Source organism: Thamnophis sirtalis, unplaced genomic scaffold (assembly GCF_051295495.1).
Source record: "Thamnophis sirtalis isolate CommonGarterSnake01/CBP01778 unplaced genomic scaffold, rThaSir2_p1.2 scaffold_7, whole genome shotgun sequence".
NCBI lineage: Eukaryota > Metazoa > Chordata > Lepidosauria > Squamata > Natricidae > Thamnophis > Thamnophis sirtalis.
The window spans coordinates 21,298,484-21,317,100 of record NW_028261387.1 but is presented as its reverse complement, the minus strand read 5'-3'; the positions used below and the strand labels follow the sequence as shown (position 1 = coordinate 21,317,100).

At 39.0% G+C, this 18,617-nt stretch overlaps 1 protein-coding gene across 3 annotated transcripts in view; it reads left to right on the top strand.

Annotated features, from left to right (window-relative positions):
- LOC106540234 (serine/threonine-protein kinase TNNI3K) overlaps positions 1–18,617 on the top strand; it is a 236,331-nt gene that overhangs the window by 88,612 nt on the left and 129,102 nt on the right. For all 3 annotated transcript variants that reach the window (XM_087719469.1, XM_087719466.1, XM_087719467.1), the window contains 5 exons: positions 1,785–1,871; positions 7,861–7,917; positions 16,606–16,698; positions 16,776–16,833; positions 16,963–17,157. In XM_087719469.1, the coding sequence (XP_087575595.1) occupies positions 1,785–1,871; positions 7,861–7,917; positions 16,606–16,698; positions 16,776–16,833; positions 16,963–17,157 (490 nt within the window). The remainder of the gene's footprint in view (positions 1–1,784; positions 1,872–7,860; positions 7,918–16,605; positions 16,699–16,775; positions 16,834–16,962; positions 17,158–18,617) is intronic.

Below are 18,617 nucleotides of genomic sequence, written 5' to 3'. Positions count from 1 at the left end.
CACGAAGGGAGGCTTAGCCAATTTCACTGTATACATGTTGTACTCTGATAATAAAGGTTTGAACTGAATTGTATTCTTCTTTGTGTATTAAAAAGAAGGCATTACAAATCAGAAAAAGCAGAATAATGTAGGAATATTTTGAAAATGGCTGTCCATATGCCTCTGCTTCTGACACTAAAAGAATGTAGAAGACCAAGTATTGGATTTATGCTCTCAGAAATGCTAACCCAATAGCCAAAGTTTGAATTCCACGCCAATTCAATCTTGACCTTTCTCAACTCCTATAAAATAAAAATCCCAAAATCCATAATTGTATGCCTGAGTTCAGAAAAGGCAATATCTATCTGTAAAGTATAGACAATACTTTTTTAAAAGTCCCCCCCCCCCGCCTCTATTATCACCGAACAAGGCTTCACAGACAGCATTACAATACAGTTATCCATGCAGTTCATTAAGAAGTCAAGGACTACTATTGATTTTATGCAGAAAGAAACTTTGGTTCTACTGCAAAGGGCAGAAGCAGATACCATTTTTAAAGACAGAGAGCTATCCTTGATTTCCTGCAGAAATCCAGCAAAAAAAACAACCCTGCATATTATATATTTTGCAGGTCTGGTCTAATAATACCTCATTTCTACTTCTCTTTTTCCTCTAAACTCATCTAGAAAATTGTTGAGCTCTGGAGGCTATTTCCTTCATGCTTATCCATCGCTGAGCCAAAATATATTTTGACATGAAAATGTGCACAAATTCGCATAAGCTTCTATTCATTCTGAAGTCATCAACAACTATTCTTGAGTGTGACATTTTTATGGGTTATACATTTGAGATTGTAATCGCATGTCATTCACAGTGAATTCCAAGTTGCTTATAAATGCATTTTAGTTGGGATTAGTTTGCTTTATAAATATACCAGTACATTAGAAATAACCTCTGTTTTTATGAACTGCCAGTTCTTTATCACTTGACTGCTTTATCCTCTGAGCAACATTCAGTCAGGTTAAACAAAATTGCAATATTTAAAACATTCAAAATATTATGTTTTTTGAAAAAAGAAAACATTACTTTAAAAAAAATTCTCATAAAGAAGACATCCTAAAAGAATGTAATGCCTTATAATATGGGAAGAGATTAAAGCTGGCTTTGAATGGGGGCACAAATGTGTGTTTGTGTATGTGTGTATATGTTTTCTCTCAGAGTTACAGGTAATCCTCGACTTACGACCAAGATTTCTGTTGCTAAGTGAGAGTTGTTAAACTGTTAAGTGAATTTTTCCCCATTTTATGACATTTCTTGCCACAGTTGTTAAGTGAAATACTGCAATCGGTAACATAGTTGTTAAGTGAATCTGGCTTTCCCATTGATTTTGCTTCTCAGGAGTTTGCAAAAGATGACCCAGGGAGACTGCAATCGTCATAAATATAAATCAATTGCCAAGCATCTGAATTTTGATGACATGATCATGGGGATGCTGCAATGGTCATAAGTGTGAAAAACACTCATAAGTTACTTTTTTCAATGCCATTGTAATTTTGAAAGGTCACTAAATGAACTGTTGTAGGTGACTATGAATATATTATATTAGTGCGATGGTATGTGTAATATATCCAAGAATACAAGATGTTTTATAGTGCTTTTAAATTCCAAGATAACGTTTTATTCAACAACAATACTGTTCAACATTTCATGATGTACTTTTGAACTGCATTCTAAGATTCTTTGTTAGCAATGTGGTACTTTTGTGTTGTTCTTGTTTGCTTCTAATGGCAATTGCTATTTTTCAGGACACGATGCTATTGTCACCCTTTTGAAACATTACAAAAGACCCCAGGATGAATCCCCTTGTAATGAATACTCTCTACCTGGAGGAGGTGTGGTGTTGTTAAACTATTCACTTTGCATGCTAAAAATAACCTTAATAGCTGCTGCCCCCTCTCCCCCCCCCAAAAAAAGAACTAGATAGCTGTAAGGCCAGTCAATGTGAACAGCCTCAAAACAGTGAAGCAAGAGTTAATAGCATAAGCAGACATCATTGCTGGCTGTAGAACCTAATCAGTTTCTTAGGGGCCAGATGGAATAATAAGATAGGAGAGAAGGATGAGATCAGGCCCTTAGGAGGAGACTGTTTTAATATACCTGGAGAACAAGCAAGACATTGAGAAAGAAAAGAAAAGGCTAGAGAAATAGAAGATTATAACAAGGAAGGAGAGGAAATGTGGGGGCTTTGCAGAAGGTCGTAGGCTGAGAGGATAAGAGAAGCTCAGGAAATGAGAGCCTAAGTGAATAAAAACAGGATTGCCAATAGTTCATAAGGTAAGGAAATCCTAGGAAGAGCTAAGAAAATGGAAGCTATAAAGGATGTAAAACAGATATCAGAGTCAGTACACTATTTAAGAATTGGCTTCCCTCCTACAATGACTGCACAGAAAATGAGCAATTATAGACTTAGGGGGTCTATCTCCTCTTTCAATAAGCAAAGGAAGATGAGAAGGATCTGATCACATTATGCCCTTATAGTAAATTGTATATAAACTATCAATTATATGCAGCAGGGGTTAGTCATTGATCTAGTACAGGCATGTAAAACTCGTGGCCGGCAGGCCAGATGCATCACACTCTGGTCATGCCCACCCCTCATTTAGCGAAGGGGAGGGGAAGTTATGATATATCACGTGATGACAACATGAAAACGCAAATTTGACTCCCCGGATCTATCAGGTCTGACTGTGTCCCATTGATATTTTATATCATAGTCTATATAAAACAGACAATAAACTTGAGTAACATTGAATCAAGGTTAGCTGTAAGAAAACAATTTTGCCATTCCATATTACGTGTAAGTTTACTGGGGGGGGGGGAGAGATCCATTTTGTGACTGTTTTTTTTTTCTGTTATGCTTTTCAAAAAATTGAAGGATATTGCATGTAATGACTGCTAGCTACAGCCGATTCTTTGAAGTTTGTTTTGCAGCAACCAGTCATAAATATATCATAAACAAGAATGATATGGTTTAATGATTGATTATATACCCTCATCAATTTCAACTCCTAGTGACTATATAGATAGACTTCCTCTATAATGATCTATCTCTAATTTGTTCTTTCAAGTCTTTCAACTGTTTGCCATTGTAACTAAGTTCATCCACTTGGCATCCTTTTTTCTTTCCTTTTCTCTTTCCTTTTATGTTTCCCAGCATTAGAGCCTTTCCCAGAAAGCTGGGTCTTTGCATAACATATCCAATCCAGGATAATTTGAGCCTGGTCATTTGTGCCTCAAGTGAGAACTCTGGGTTGATTTGTTAAATGATCCATTGGGTTGTTTCTTGGCTCTCCATTCTCAGGGAGCCTTTTCAAAACCAAATTCAAAGGCTTTAACATTCTTAGAATATTAGAATAGAAATGTTCTTTGTATCCTACCCTGCTTCTTTAAAGTCCAACCTTCACTTCGTAGCATTCAATGCAGAGATTCAATTTTTTTTACTACCGGTTCTTTGTGTGTGGCTTGGTGGGTGTGGCATGGCTTGGTGGGTGTGCCTTGGTGGACATGGCAGGAGGATACTGTAACATCTCTGTTGTGACTCAGCAGCAGTCTTCTCTGAGTCTTTTCGGAATGCAAGATTAACGATGCAGCTGGGGCTCGTTAGTGGGGTTTTGGAGATAAAAGGACGGATGCTGCCACGCCCTAGTTGCAGGAGTCAACGTTCCTTCGTGCGTTCCTTGGTTCGTACAACATTGCTTGATCATCAGTCGTGGTTTATGTAAGATACACTTGGATAAGTGCTTTGTGTTTCCTGTAACCCTGATTCAAGAAGATACACTTAGAGAAGTGCTTTGATTTCTGTGACCTTGATTCTTAGAGACTTTGGAAGAAGTGTTTTGCTTTCGTTTTGTTCAACGTGTGTGGCCGTAAGAAAGATTTGTTTTCATTCAGTTATCTGGTCAGAGACTGTATTTATGTTATTTTGGGGCTCGAAGCCAGTCTGAGCCGAGAACTGATAAGAAAGTTCCTTTTAAGTTTGTCTGCTCACCATTTGTTAACGAGCCGTGAAGGGGGGACAGAACACATCTCCATTCCCACCCCAACCCAGGGGAAAGATACTCTAAAATCTCCATTCCCGTCCCACTCCAGGGGAAGATTACTGCAAAATCCCCATTTCCTCTCAATCAGCTGACTCGGGAGGCACAGAATAGATAGGGGCAGGGGGCAGTCACAGGTGATATTTACTGGTTCTCTGAATTACTCAAAATTTCCACTACAGGTACTCCAGAACTGGTCAGAACCTGATGAATACCACCTCTAGTTCGATGGAATACAATAGCGTGCATAATTCTGATCTTTGTAGAAATAGATACATCACAGAATTTAAATATCTTTTCCAAGGACTTCATGGCATATTTGCTATTTCTAATCTCTGTGTTAGTCTGTGACATATTTCTTGACTGCTTGTTCCTTTACTACTGATGATTGATCCTAAAAGGCAGAAGTTATCCAAAACTTTGATAACTTAATTATGAATTCTAAGGCTGTTTGTACTCTTGTTATCATTTGTTTGCTGTTGTTTATACTTAATTTTAGTCCCATTTTTTCACTGTGGTCTGACTGTTCATACTAGGACTTTTGGATCCTTTGCATTTTTAGCTTTAAGGGTAGAGTCATCAGTATAGAGTAAGTTATTGAAGTTTCTTCCTCCAGTTTTAAAAATGACCATATTTTCCCAGTCCAGCTTTCCTTAATATGCAGCATATTCAGCATATATTGTAGATTGAGTAAAGTAGGGGCAGGGGAATATGCAGCCTTGTAGCCCTCATTTGCCAACATAGAACCAATCTCTTTCACCAGATTCTGTCTATACTGTGGTTTTCTGACCTCTATTTAAATTTACTATGAGCACAATGAGATGTTCTGGGCTTCCCATTTTTCCTGAGCTTGACATGATTGACACAATCAAAGGTTTTTCTATAATTGACAAGGCACACACTGACTTCTTTTTGGTATTCTTTGATGTCCTCATTTAGGCAAGCAACATCAGCAATGGTGTCTTGTATTTCTCAACCTTTAGTAAAGCAATCTTGAACATCTGGCATTTCTTCTTCCATCCATTATTTTCCTAATATGTGAAGTTAAGGATATTTCACAATAGTTTGCATGCTCTATTAAGTCTTCTTTTTTGTATTATAATGTAGAATTCGAATATTCTTCCAATCACTTGGTTACTATGTTGTTCTGCAGATTTTCTGGCTTTGCCTGGTTAGAAATTTGATTGATTCTTCTTCTGTGGCTTGAAATATTGCAGTGGGTGTTCCATCAATTCCTCCAGCCTTCCAACTTGGTAATGACAGGAGTACTAATTTAACTTCATCTCCTAGTAGTAGAGGTACTTGTAAGTAAGGAATATCTTCTAAGGTATCCTGGATGTTGACATATGTACTATATAATGTTTCAAATTGGCATCTTCCTTTGATCTCCTTTGAATTTGTTACTATCTGTCCATTGTTATCCTTCAGCATATCAACTAGAAATTAGAACGTTCTTGTCTGTTTAGAGATCTTTTGAAAGACTATCCTTGTTTTTCCATCTCTGTTTCCACCTTTGCTGTCTTTACAGATGTTATAATGCTGCTGTTTGTCTTTTCTAACAGTTCTCTGAAACTGTTAAATTCTTTTCTGGATTTTTTTTTTAACTTTCTTGGCAATTTCTGCAATTTGTTCTGACATTCCAGTTTGCTTTCTTGTCTTCATTTTTGGCAACCTCTTTTTACTTTCATTATCAATAAAGTTTAGAACTTCAAAGAGATTCCTGATGTTCTCCTTGAAATGGATGGATATATGTTCAAGATCATATTGTGGAACTTGACTGGCTGTCTTTATCTTCTTTAGCTTAATTTGGAGATTGCACATGAGCAGTTCATGGTCTGTTCCATGGTCAACACCTGCCCATGTCTTTGATTTATAATTGAACTCCTCCAGATCCTTTTGGTAGTAATATAGTCAATGTGATTTCTATACACTCTGTGCAGTGATGTCCATGTACAAAGCCATTGTTTTGGTTGTTTGAAGATAATGTTAGCTATAAAGAGACATTGGAGTGCCTGAAATTGATTATTCAAATGCCTGATTCATTTTGGATTTTTAAGCCATGCAGTTCAAATACATTTTCCTCTTTCATGTTTCCAACACTGGCATTCTAGTTTCCCATCACAAGCCGCATACAAATGATTAGAATTCAGATGTAGACATTTTTCTTTGGTTTCAAATATCTGTTTTCTGATATTTTTTATTATTTCTTTCTGACCAAGCAGATTTCTGCGCACATGGTATGAAGAAATTTAGTGGTTTAAGTTATATGAAAGACTTACAGACAGGGGTGGGCTTCAAAAAAATTAGCAAGGGGTTCTCTGCCCAGTTGCTAGGTGGGCATGGCCTAGTTGGCCTCCTGCACCACGGCAGAGGGGGGCATTTTTGCCCTTCCCGGCTCCAGAGGCTTTCCTTTGATCCTCTGAGAAGGCAAACATGGCTTCCCCAGGCTCCAGAGACCCTCTGGAGGTCATAAATGGGCCAATTTGGGGGCTTCCCAACCTTCCAGTAGGCCCGTTTTTTGCCTTACCTGAGCCTCTTTGCACAACCTGCACTTACCTCCACCCCAAACAAACTGCGTGGGGACTCCTGGGAGGGGAGGATCAAGGTGGGTGGGGCCAGCCAGGAATGGAATTTGGGGGTTCTCTAAACTGCACAGAATCTTAACTAGAGGTTCTCCTGAACCCCTGCGAACCCCACAGCCCACCCCTGCTTATAGAAGTTTAGCACAAAATATCAGCAAGGAAACATTTGCTTAAAGCAAATTAATTTCCATTATACCAAGTTCAAATTATAAACTTTACTAAGAAAATAGCTAATGCAGTGACAATACTGAATTCAGTCTTAATTCTGAAGTAATCAGTGGTTCGTTTTAAATTTGATTTTAACAGAGCCAAGTGTAGTATAGGGAAAATTAGCCGGTGAATGTCCTCCACAGAGTCTGAATCCATTAGCTAGATAAGTAAATAATCTGTCTTGTAAGTAATGATTATAAGCAAGAAGTGTGATTTTTAAAATCCTACTTTAAATATAGGTACTCCATTGTATTTGGGAACAGCCTTCATTACTGAGTAATGTCGGGCCCTTTCTTATAAACCAATTAATGAAATAGCACCCAGTAAAATTAGTATTTTTCCTCACATTTGAGAGTAATTGTAATCTTGAAATCTCTCAAACTAGTGGGATGACATTAGATTTTTTTTTGCAGTACTCAGTGAGGGAACTGTTCAAGGCATGTAATACTTTTCTCCCATTAATGTTATCTAGAAGGTTTCCTTTCCCTGGTGTAATACATCAAATGATTTGAGCAAATAGGTCAGAATGTCTTTCTTCTTTGAAATAAACATGATTATTTCTTGAGATCATCTACTTTTTATTAGAATTAATAAAAACTTAAAGAGTACCATCAGCTTTTTTTCTGTACCATACCTGGTGTATGTAAAATAGCTAAAAGCAGCCCTTTGTATCTTGTTAATGGATCATCTATATTATCTAAATCTCATTAAAACCCAATCTTGATGGTCAAAGGTATAAATTGGGGTTCATTTAGCGAATCTCAAAATATTTATATTTAGCATCAGCACCAACATAGCACTAAAAGTTGTTTTAGTAAAACATTCGAAATCTTTGAGTTGCATATATCTTTCAATTTTTTTATTGACATCATCGTTTCTTTTCAAAGAATGAGTAAATAATTAGGATTTAATTTGTCAAAAGAAAATTATTTACAATATTATACATGTTTTGTAAAGACTTGTAAAGTTTACTTTCTTGTTTAAAATTTCAGATGGATCATATGTGTCAGTTCCTTCTCCTCTAGGGAAGATTAAAAGTATGACTAAAGGTATGTTGATTACTAAGAATTTTATTTTTAATATCTTATCAAAAAATACATTTATTGTAGGTAGGGTAAATTTTTGAGAAACTGGCTTATTAATCTTTATCGCTTTTTTTTTCTTATGCTAAAGTTTTATTAAGGCTGAGATAGGTTAGATTCATCTTCTCAACATATCCACAGGCACACTTAAACAGTGAGAGAATTTCTGAGCCTTTTTATCTTGGATGGGATACTATCTACACAATCTGTTCCTCAAGTAAGGCTTGCCAGCTTTTTCATTCAAATCGTCCCTGTATTTGAGAGCTTGCAAGAAATTTAACAGGCAGACTCTTGGCTACAGCTCCATACTGTGTGTGTGTGTGGGGGGGGAATACAGCTGCCATTTCTTTCTACAATTTTTCCCCTGTAAGGAAGCTATTAAGATACAAAAATGCTATCAGAAATAAGCCAGGAAACCTAAGCACTAAAGCTCAGCGATATTGAAAATTGGTAACACCAGAGATGAGGCCAAAATGGAAAATGTATTTTATTTCAGACCTGTAGTAAAAACAGTACAACCCAAGAGTTTTGTTGAATTTGAGCTTGCCAGGGTTTGATGGGAAAAAAACTCAGCTTTGGCTGTTCTGTGTTGTGTTGACACAAAACCTCAAACAATTTTAAGAAAATTGTTTAAGAAGACTCAAAACTGTCTTGGAAAGCAAAAAATCTGGATGTTTGCTACATAGCAACAAAGAGATCCGCAAAGTAGCAAGCTTGCCATCATGTTTGTGGCTCAGGTAGGGTAAATAGTCTGATCTGCCTTGAATTCAGGATACAGGTAGTGCCAGGTAATTTTGCAGCAGGTGTCCAAATGAAGTCATAGATGCTTACACGTACTTGTAGTTTTATACAAATAATTTTACATCTGTGTTGTATTTGTGCTGATAAATAAATAAAGGGAGACTAGTATAAATCTATTTCAAGCTATTTAGCTCTCATCAGCTAGCCATACCCTTACTGGGATTCGAACCTGGGCTGTATTTATTTATCAGCACAAATACAACACAAATGTAACAAAGGCAACAGTAAAAATATTGGGTTTCTGTCTGGGTGGTCTCTTGTGACGAGCCGATGGAGAGAGAATGGAAGCAGTGAACTTCCACCCATATTTGGGCATACCAGGGGTTGGGACTTTAAATATATAATTTTACATCTATATATACACCACCAAGATAGTTAGGCACATCACTACATCATGGGATAAATCACCAGATAAATCACAGAACAGCAAACAAGCACATAGAAGAAAAAGGTGGGGGGGGGGGAAGGAAACAAGCCCTTTTCACCCAGCAACCACACATAACATAGATTTACACTCATGCATGAGCCAGCATTCCCCAACAAATCAAACGACCACTTTGTGTTCTGGCCCTTATCCACTTCACTTTTCTAGCTATTAAATATTTTAACAGGCGGTCCTCAACTTATGCCCACAATTAGGACTCGAAAATTTATTGTTAGGTGGTGTGTGCTATTACTGACATTACATGGCCATACCTGATTTTATGACCTTTTTGCCAAGTCATTAAGCATGACATCATGTGATCCCAATTTGCAGCTTTCCCTGCCAACTTCTCCATTGCTTTGCTTCTTGGAAGCAAGCTGGGAAGGTCACAATTATTATGAATGATGATTATGGTAACTCTGGGAGTGTGCAACTATTGTAGATGTGAGATGGTTGCCAACACTCACATCACAATCACATGACCGTGGGGATGCTGTGACAGTTTTAAATGTAGGGACCAGTTGTAAATCCCTCTTTTAGCATTATCATAACATTGAAGAGTCATTAAATGAATGGTTGTAAGTTGAGAACTACTTGTAGCTTAATAATGTGCCTTAATTGAACTCTGTGTTCCTGATCTCTCATACAAGATGCAATGCTTTCAGATCAAGAAACTGTTCCAGAGCTGATCCTGGCATAAAGTATTACATTCCAGTCAACTCATTAAGAACTTAATTTTTTGAAAGATATAATCTTGAAGTTGTTTTAGCAATGGCCCTTTAATAAAACTATTTTCAGCCTTAATCCTCATGCTCCATTCAACCCTTATATCTCCCAATGGGCTTTCTTTTCATATCTGCCCAGGCTGAATGAAACATTGTACCCTTCCTTTCCTATCCTCTCACTCTTCCCTCCCCTTCCTTGTTTATTTTCTCTCTGTGTGTCTCTCCCTCCTGCCCCTCCCTCCCTCCCCCTCTCTCTCTCCATTGCTATGAAGCTGAATTATCAGTAAGGATGAAATAACAATCTGTTCCCTGTACCGCAAAGGGGAAAAAGGGGAGGGGGAGGAAAGAGTTGATAATATTGGAAGGAAGACTGAAAACATCCATGTGTGTAAATACCTGGAAAGGAGAGGCAAAGCAAGGGGAATAGTGAGGAGGAACAATCTCTCAAGGGAAAAGGCAGGCATTGGTGCTCCAGTCTACATGGGAGTCGAGTTGATCAGTGAGACCTGTTTTCCTTTGCATGGATGGGAAGGCGAGAAACAGAGGAATAGCCAATCAGCTCTTGGACTCTTGTTGCCAACTGACTCAATCCAGGCTGTGATTTCTGAAGTTGGCTTAAGAAACAGATGGGAGCAGCGTGGCAGAAAAGCAGCTTAGGCAGCAGTGCAGAATTGCCAAAAGTCCTTCGTTTAGTTTTAAGGTTGGAACCGAAGCTAATTTTCAGAAAGAGTTTCAATTAACACCAGTACCTTGAATGCAGCAGTTAGAAACAACAGCATTCCGGGCACAATGGTCGATTTCTCGTTTGCCGTGGAAGCAGTCAATTGACCCTCTTTCTTGCTTCAGCTTGTTATCCAGACAATATAATGTGCATACACAACAATAGTCATTTTTCCTGGCTGCAATCAGTCCAATTCTGAATATTGCTATACCCCAAACAATTGCTCTAAACAGCTTTTTATGACAATTAGCTCTGCGCAGATGGAAAGGGCGAGAAACAGGGGAATGATCAATCAGGTCTTCCGTTGGGCATCCTTCAGACTAAGCACAGCCAGAGGAGTGCTATTTAAACAGACATTTGACCCTATGAATAGATATAATATTGAGGCGCCTATGGGATATTTCTTTTGGGAACAGAGGATAACAAGGCTCATGTCATATTGTTTGTTTGTTTTTTGGTGACTTTTCAATATCCCTCCCAAGTCTTTCTTGACCGGGGCAGGGAATAAATATTATTAAATGGATAAACAAACTGGAGTAGAAGGCTAAGAGAGAAACTCTGAAGGCAAATTTTTAAAAAAAGCAGAAAAAGAAAGGTCTCGGTTAAATGCATATGAATGGGTATCTAGCATTGTTAGCAGAACTACCACACAGACCAATAAATAAATAAAATTGGAAGAATTGATTTCTTATTTCTCCAAATAAGAAAATAGGGCTTATTAAAGGGGCAGTGGATTTTTAGGAGATGAGAATATTCTTTTACATTAGTAGGAGGCTTTGAAAAGCAAGAAAGTGAAGAGATGGATTCATCCTCTCTCTAGCTAATTGAATTATCACCCGCTCCATTAAATAAAATAAAAATTTAAATTTAAACAGAATAGACTACCTATGAGGGTTAGGAATAGAACATAATGTGCTGGGATGGTTTTCTTTTCTCTGTTGGAAGTTCCAACTGGTGTTAATGGAGGGATTTAGCCAAACCCCCTGATGTGTGGAGTATCACAAGGATTCATGTGCTCCCACACCCTCACTCACTCCATAATTTAACATAACATGCAAGTACTTGGTAAGATCAGCTTTTGGGTTGGAGTAAGGTATCACCAATGTGTAGTGTTGTGGCCTGTCAGCTGCCAACAGAGCTAGCAGCAGAATCAGATGAGGAGGGGGTTGAGGGAGAGCCTAGGCCAGCTTCGGAGCCTTTGGAAGGCTCTGATGAGGAAGCAGAATCAGAGGCAGATACAGAGCCAAGGGACAACCAGATGGAGAGGTAGCTATCTTTGGGGCCTTCCCTGAATTGAATCGGGGGAGGAGCAAATGAGGCCCATCCCAGATACACATATGCATAGAGAGGAGAGAAGAGTAATGGAAGGCAATAAGCCGGCTCTCGAGGAAAAGAAGATGCTAGCCAACCCCTCTCTGGCTGGGAAATAAATAGTAGGGGTTTGGGAGTGGCCTGTTGTTGCAGACAACCATTTGTTTTTCAGTGTACATCAATCAAGTCAGATTCCTTTGCCAGAATCAGGTTTGTCGGGACTAATTGCTATGTATTTGAGGTGCCAACTGAGTCTCCCTGCTTGGAAATAACAGGGAGTGAATTTGCCTCAGCTGGTGTGAATAGGGACTGTTTCTGCTGGCTTAATCATTGAAAGGACTTTTTATCTTGAGTTCTCATGTGAACAGAGACTGTTCTTGCCCGGTTTCAGAAAGAGAAAAGACTTTCATTTGTGACTAATTACTTTTGGTTTTGTTTATCCAATGTGAACAAAGACTGTTCCTGCCCTATTTTAAAATATGGGGATTCTTTTACTCATGAGTAAGTGGTTTCTCATTGCTCGCAAAGGCTGTGTCAGAACATGCAGATGGTATTCAGTTGTATATCTTAACCCAAATCAACCATCTGATCCTGTGAGCTGATTGTGCCCATTCCTGAATCCAGAGCACCTCCAGGCAATCACTCATGTCCTGGCCACCTTGAATATGTACTACTGAAATACACCCATGATACCCATTGATTTATAAGATAGCTTCCAGGTATAAAGCAAGGTGTTGGTTATCACCTATAAACCCTTTGTGGCATAGGCCTGCTTATCTGAGGGACTTTCTGTCTTCAATAAATTCTGCCCTTTCTCTTTGGTCAGACACAATTGGCATGATGTGGTCAAACAATCCTTTCTGATGGCATCCAGGAAGTGGGCTTCTCTGACACTGTACCTCTAGAACAACATTATCCCAAAGATATTGATGCCTTCTGTCCTGCCTTCATTCTAAAGGTCATTAAAAACATAGTTTTTACCCCAGGCATATCACAGCATTTTCTTTACTGAGTTGAATGTTCATCTGTTCTGGACATCTTATATGTCTTTTCTGATCCTTAATTTTTTTGTATTGTTGTTGTTGTTTGGAATGTTGCAAGCCACCCAGATTTGTCTGGAGTTAAATAGCCTAATAAACAAATATTAGCTCATAACTCATTCTTCAGTTTCTCTTCAATGGCAGTTAGATCCTGAATAGTTCTCTCACTGTGACAATTGTTCTTTAAATTCTTGCTGTTTCACTCCAAAACTTCCCCCAGATCCCACTTAAAGGCTAAACCAATAACCCCAGAGTTATGATAGCCTTTTCTGCTGCACCAGTCCAGGCAGGAGAATTCAGAAGATAACAGCCCAGTTATAACCAACAAGAGAACAACAATTACATCACCTAAAACAGAACAAAAATGTAATATTCTTTATATGCAGATCAATCATACTTTGATCTAAATTCAATACCAGAAAATACCACCATCAAACAGATGTGTTTTCTTCTGTATATAACTCACTTGAAACAGCTTTATTTAAAACCATTTTGCACCACCTATAGATAACATTTTCTTGCCTAATTCCACCCTGGACTAATTTCAGCAAGAGAGAAGAAAGTATAAAGGAGGCAAATCATAATATGGAGTGATATGGAATATATAAGAATGTCAAAGCAAATTGTAAAGTTGCTTTATGATAGACTATATTTAGCAGCTAATGTTGAAGAGTATTGTGTATTGTGCAATGATCAGGGTTTAACATAGCTCCTTAATAGCCACTACGTATACAACATTTCCACTATTTCCAAGTTAATTGTGAAGCTTCATGCTCACATGCCATTATCAATGCTGGACAGAAGATTACCTGAAGTTTCTCCTGCTGAGTTAAAGGAATGGGTGTCAAAAGAGAACCTTTCAAATGAACAAGACCCAGTCCCCCCTTGCAGGAAATTCTGTTTCTCCCATCCCGTGAATTCTCATGCTGCCTTCCTATACGTAGTCCTCGACTTAAGACCACAATTGAGCCCAAAATTTCCATTGCTAAGTGAGACATTTGTGACATGCATTTTGTCCCATTTTAGGATGTTTCTTTCATCAGTTATTAAGTGAATCACTGTAGTTTATAAGTTAGTAACGGTTTATTTTATTTATTTATTAATTAGATTTATATACCGCTTCATAGGGCTTTCAGCTCTCTCTAAGCGGTTTACAAATTTTTTAGCAAATTGAGTCAGCAACTTGCCCCCACAGTCCGGGTCCTCATTTCACCCACCTCGGAAGGATGGAAGGCTGAGTCGACCTTGAGCCAGTGAGATTTGAACCGCTGAACTGCAGATCACAGTCAGCTAAAGTGGCCTGCAGTACTGCACTCTACCCACTGCGGCACCTCGGCTAAATGTTAAACGAATCTGGCTTTCCCATTGATTTTGTTTGTCAGAAGGTCGCAATAGGGGATCACATGACTGGGACACAGCAATGGTCTAAGGCAACTATGAACCAGTTGCCAAGCATCTGAATTTTGATCAATTGATCATGGAGATGCTGCAAATGTTGTAACAGTGAAAAACAGCCATAAGCCACTTTTTTCAGTGCTGTTGTAACTGTGAACAGTCACTAAATGAACTGTTGTTAATCAAGGACTCCTACACTACAGTTCACATAGCTTGGTGCCACACCACCGTCTCTCTGCTCTCTTTAAAATGAGAAGAATAATGATTTTATTTTTGTTATATTGGTGCAATAGTATAGAGAAGACTCAGGATGACACAGGCTTGTGACTCAAGCTTGTGTAAATCTTTGTGTTTTGTGCATTGTCAGGTGGAGGAAGCAGTTGTCAACTGTGCCATGGAACTCAAAATGGCCTCATCATGAACTATTGTTGTCCCTGGGATATTCCCGGGCCCCTTCGTAGGGATCCTGAGGGAGAAGTGCCATGTGGAAATACTTTAAAAAGAAGTCTCAGTGATTTGAATGGTTGGAAGTTTGGCTTAAATTCAGTAAAAAGTGTAATTGAGAAAAGTTGTACATAGAGCATGAAGTATTCGTTGACATTATTGCAATACTTCCTATGTCACTGGGACATCATTCTTACAGTGATTTGTTTTTTATATATTCCAAAATTAGTGATGATAATAACGCATGTCTAAGTTTCGTTTGATTTAATTTGCGCCTTAATTTTAGAAGAATCTTTAAAATTATGTGTGTAAAGCTAAAACAAGTCAATCATTCTCTTAATTCATGTCTTTTCTTAATTTTCTTCCCAAATAAAAGCTCTGAGTTCTGTTAGAGTTTTATTCTGCCCATGTAATCAAGAGACATATTCAGAAATGTTTGGCTGGACCTCTTAGAGCAAAACACGTGGAATAATAAGTTAATCTGCAAATTAAGTTGTGTATCAAATCCTATTCCAGGAGTCACTCAACAGTAGATCGCAATGGCAATTGAAATAGCTTCATAAGTTTCTGTTAGACAGAAAAAGAACTAATTCCTTGTGTAAAGGATTTTCTGCAGCCATTACATGATACGCATGCATACGAACTGGAGCACTGTTCTTTTAGTGATAAGCTTCTAAACCCAAAAAGCTCTAAGACGGATAGGATGTTGAGTATTTGTTTATTATGTGGACTCTTTGTAAAATATTAAAACAAAGAGGAGCTGAGATACTAGCCAACTAATGTACAATAAAAAAGATGACAATTTATTTATTTGTTTCATAGTGTGAAAATTTGTTTTGTAGTAGGTAATTTATTTATTTGCTGCTAAATTCAAGGCTTTTACTACACATTTCAGATACACATGGCTGTTGTGTTTTCCTCCCAAAGATTTGACTAATATCCCATCACTCAGGCTGGGGGGTCAAATTCTACACCCCTCAGAGAGGGTTCGCAACTTGGGAGTCCTCCTGGATCCACAGCTGTCATTTGACCACCACCTAACGGCTGTGACCAGGGGGGCATTCGCCCAGGTTCGCCTGGTGCGCCAGTTGCGACCCTACCTGAATCGGGAGGCTCTCACAACAGTCACTCGGGCCCTTGTGATCTCTAGGCTGGAATACTGCAATGTGCTCTACATGGGGCTGCCCTTGAAGAGCATCCGGCGACTACAGCTAGTGCAGAACGCAGCCGCGCGAGTGATTGCGGGTGCACCTCGATTCACCCGCATAACACCTATCCTCCGCGAGCTGCGCTGGCTGCCTGTCGATCTCCGGATGCGCTTCAAGGTGCTATTAATCACCCATAAAGCCCTACATGGCAGTGGATCTGGATACTTGAGAGACCGCCTTCTGCCAATTACATCCCTGCGACCAATAAGATCCCATAGAGTAGGCCTCCTCCGTATACCATCGGCCAGCCAGTGTCGGCTGGCAACCACAAGGAGGAGGGCCTTCTCAGCAGTAGCCCCGGCCCTTTGGAACGAGCTCCCCGTGGAGATTCGTACCCTCTCCACCGTCCAAGCCTTCCGCATAGCCTTGAAGAACTGGCTCGCCCGTCAGGCCTGGGGATAAGGATAGTTACCCCTCCCGAATGATGAATGTATGTTGCCTACCATTTTATTATATGTTTCTATCTTGATGTTTGTATTCCCCCCTTCCCAGTTTTATGTGAGCCGCCCTGAGTCCCCTCAGGGAAAAGGGCGGCCTACAAATTCTAATAAAACTAAAAACTAAACTAAACATTTTTGCTTTACAGAAAAGGCAGATGTTCTCCTACTTCGTGCTGGTTTGCCATCCCATTTTCACCTCCAGCTCTCAGACCTAGAGTTCCATGAAATTATTGGCTCAGGTAAAGGCAAGTGGAAAATATGTTCATGTTAACGTATGTACACATATACTTATCAATGTGTTCTTAATTTGTTGCAGGATCATTTGGAAAGGTGTACAAAGGAAGGTGCAGAAATAAAATAGTTGCAATCAAACGGTAATAGTATCTTCTATTCAATCATTTTATTAATGAATCATGATTTTGAAATTGCATCCTTAAAGCTTATATCTACACACATACACACACAAACACACACAATAATATGTATTTTTTTTTCTTTATCAGTTACCGAGCCAATACATATTGCTCTAAATCAGATGTCGATATGTTTTGCCGTGAAGTTTCCATTCTGTGCCGACTCAATCATCCTTGTGTTATCCAATTTGTTGGTGCTTGCTTGGACGATCCAAGTCAGTTTGCCATAGTCACTCAATATATATCTGGAGGATCTCTCTTTTCACTGTTGCATGAGCAAAAAAGGTAAATTGACCTACATCAAGTAAGTAGCTACTCGCAATCATGTTAATTAAGGCAGAGTGGATTGGCCAGAGTTCCATACTCAAGGAGAGCTTCTTGCATGGGTTCCATGAACTTGCCCAAAGCCCACAGTGACCCTATCTATAGTTAGCTATCTATAACCAAAGTACACTCAGGTCCTTAGTGATCCAATGGAAAAAGAAAGAAGAAGAAAAGGGATGGCAATGGAGAAAAGACTGCAGAAGGAGGGGGAAAGAATTGGTACATTACACTGGCATGAAAAAAAGTGAGAGAAAAGTAAAATGTACAGTGTAAAAGTATAGGCAGAACTAACAGCTTGGAAAGTAGAGTAAGTCAAGACCATAAGGAGGTTGCATGTTACAACAGAGAGCTATAAAATATACAGAGTGACATTCCTTAGAAGCAGTGACATTGTCAAGCAGGGTTCAGGAAGCTATAGAGTCAGCAAAAAATTATCCTTAAAACTTGAGCTAAGGTTTCAAGTTGCCTCTAAATGATTACCACTACTTAAAAATTCCTAATGATCATATCTTTCTGATTCTAAGAGTATCTATAGAAATGAAGTATACCATATTTTTCAGACTATAAGATGCACTTCCCTCCCCAAAAAAGTGGGTAGAAATGTTTGTGCGTCTTATAGAGGGAATGTTGCTGAAGCTCTCTCCACCCGCTGGTCTCCAATCTTTGGCCTCTCCGTCCCAGCAATTTGCTTCCTTGCAGCAAACAGCAAACAGCCTGATTTAGCACAAGTAGCTGATTGGCGGTTGGAGTGGCCTCCCGGAATACCGACTATCAGCTGTTCTAGGCTGCGTGGATTGCCACCATCTATCGCTGCCTCCACGTGCCCCATTTTTGGCCTCCGTGCATCCTGTTTTTGACCTCCATGCATCCCATTTTCTGTGCATCCTGTTTGCCGGCGAATGGGATGAAAATGGCCAAAAATGTGGCATGTGGAGGCTGAAAACAGGATGTGTAGAGGCCAAAAATGGGGTGCACTGAGGCCAAAAATGGGGCACATGAAGGCGGTGATCTCCAAAGCCTGAATCTTAAGCAAATGTGTTTCTACATTTGCCCATCTATTCTCTCCATATTGATTAATATATATGTTTGCCGTCTGATTTTGCTCTCTGTCTCGGAAACATTACAATTTGCAATACACTGATAAATACAGGAAAGGATTATGCATAACGATTGGGTTTAGGCTTCCTCCATGAAAATAACAAATCTATTCCTTTTACGCCTGCCTCAGGGGAGCTTCCATTTATCATGAGATTAGTAAGGCACAAGCATAAATTCCAGGAACAACATGAATTGTAACAAGTAGCAAGGTGGGCAAATAATGAGATCATGAGATCATTTCACAAATGATGCTACTTACATCCTTGCATCAGACATTGTGCCTTAACTGGCACAAATTACATAATTGCATCCTTTTAACAATA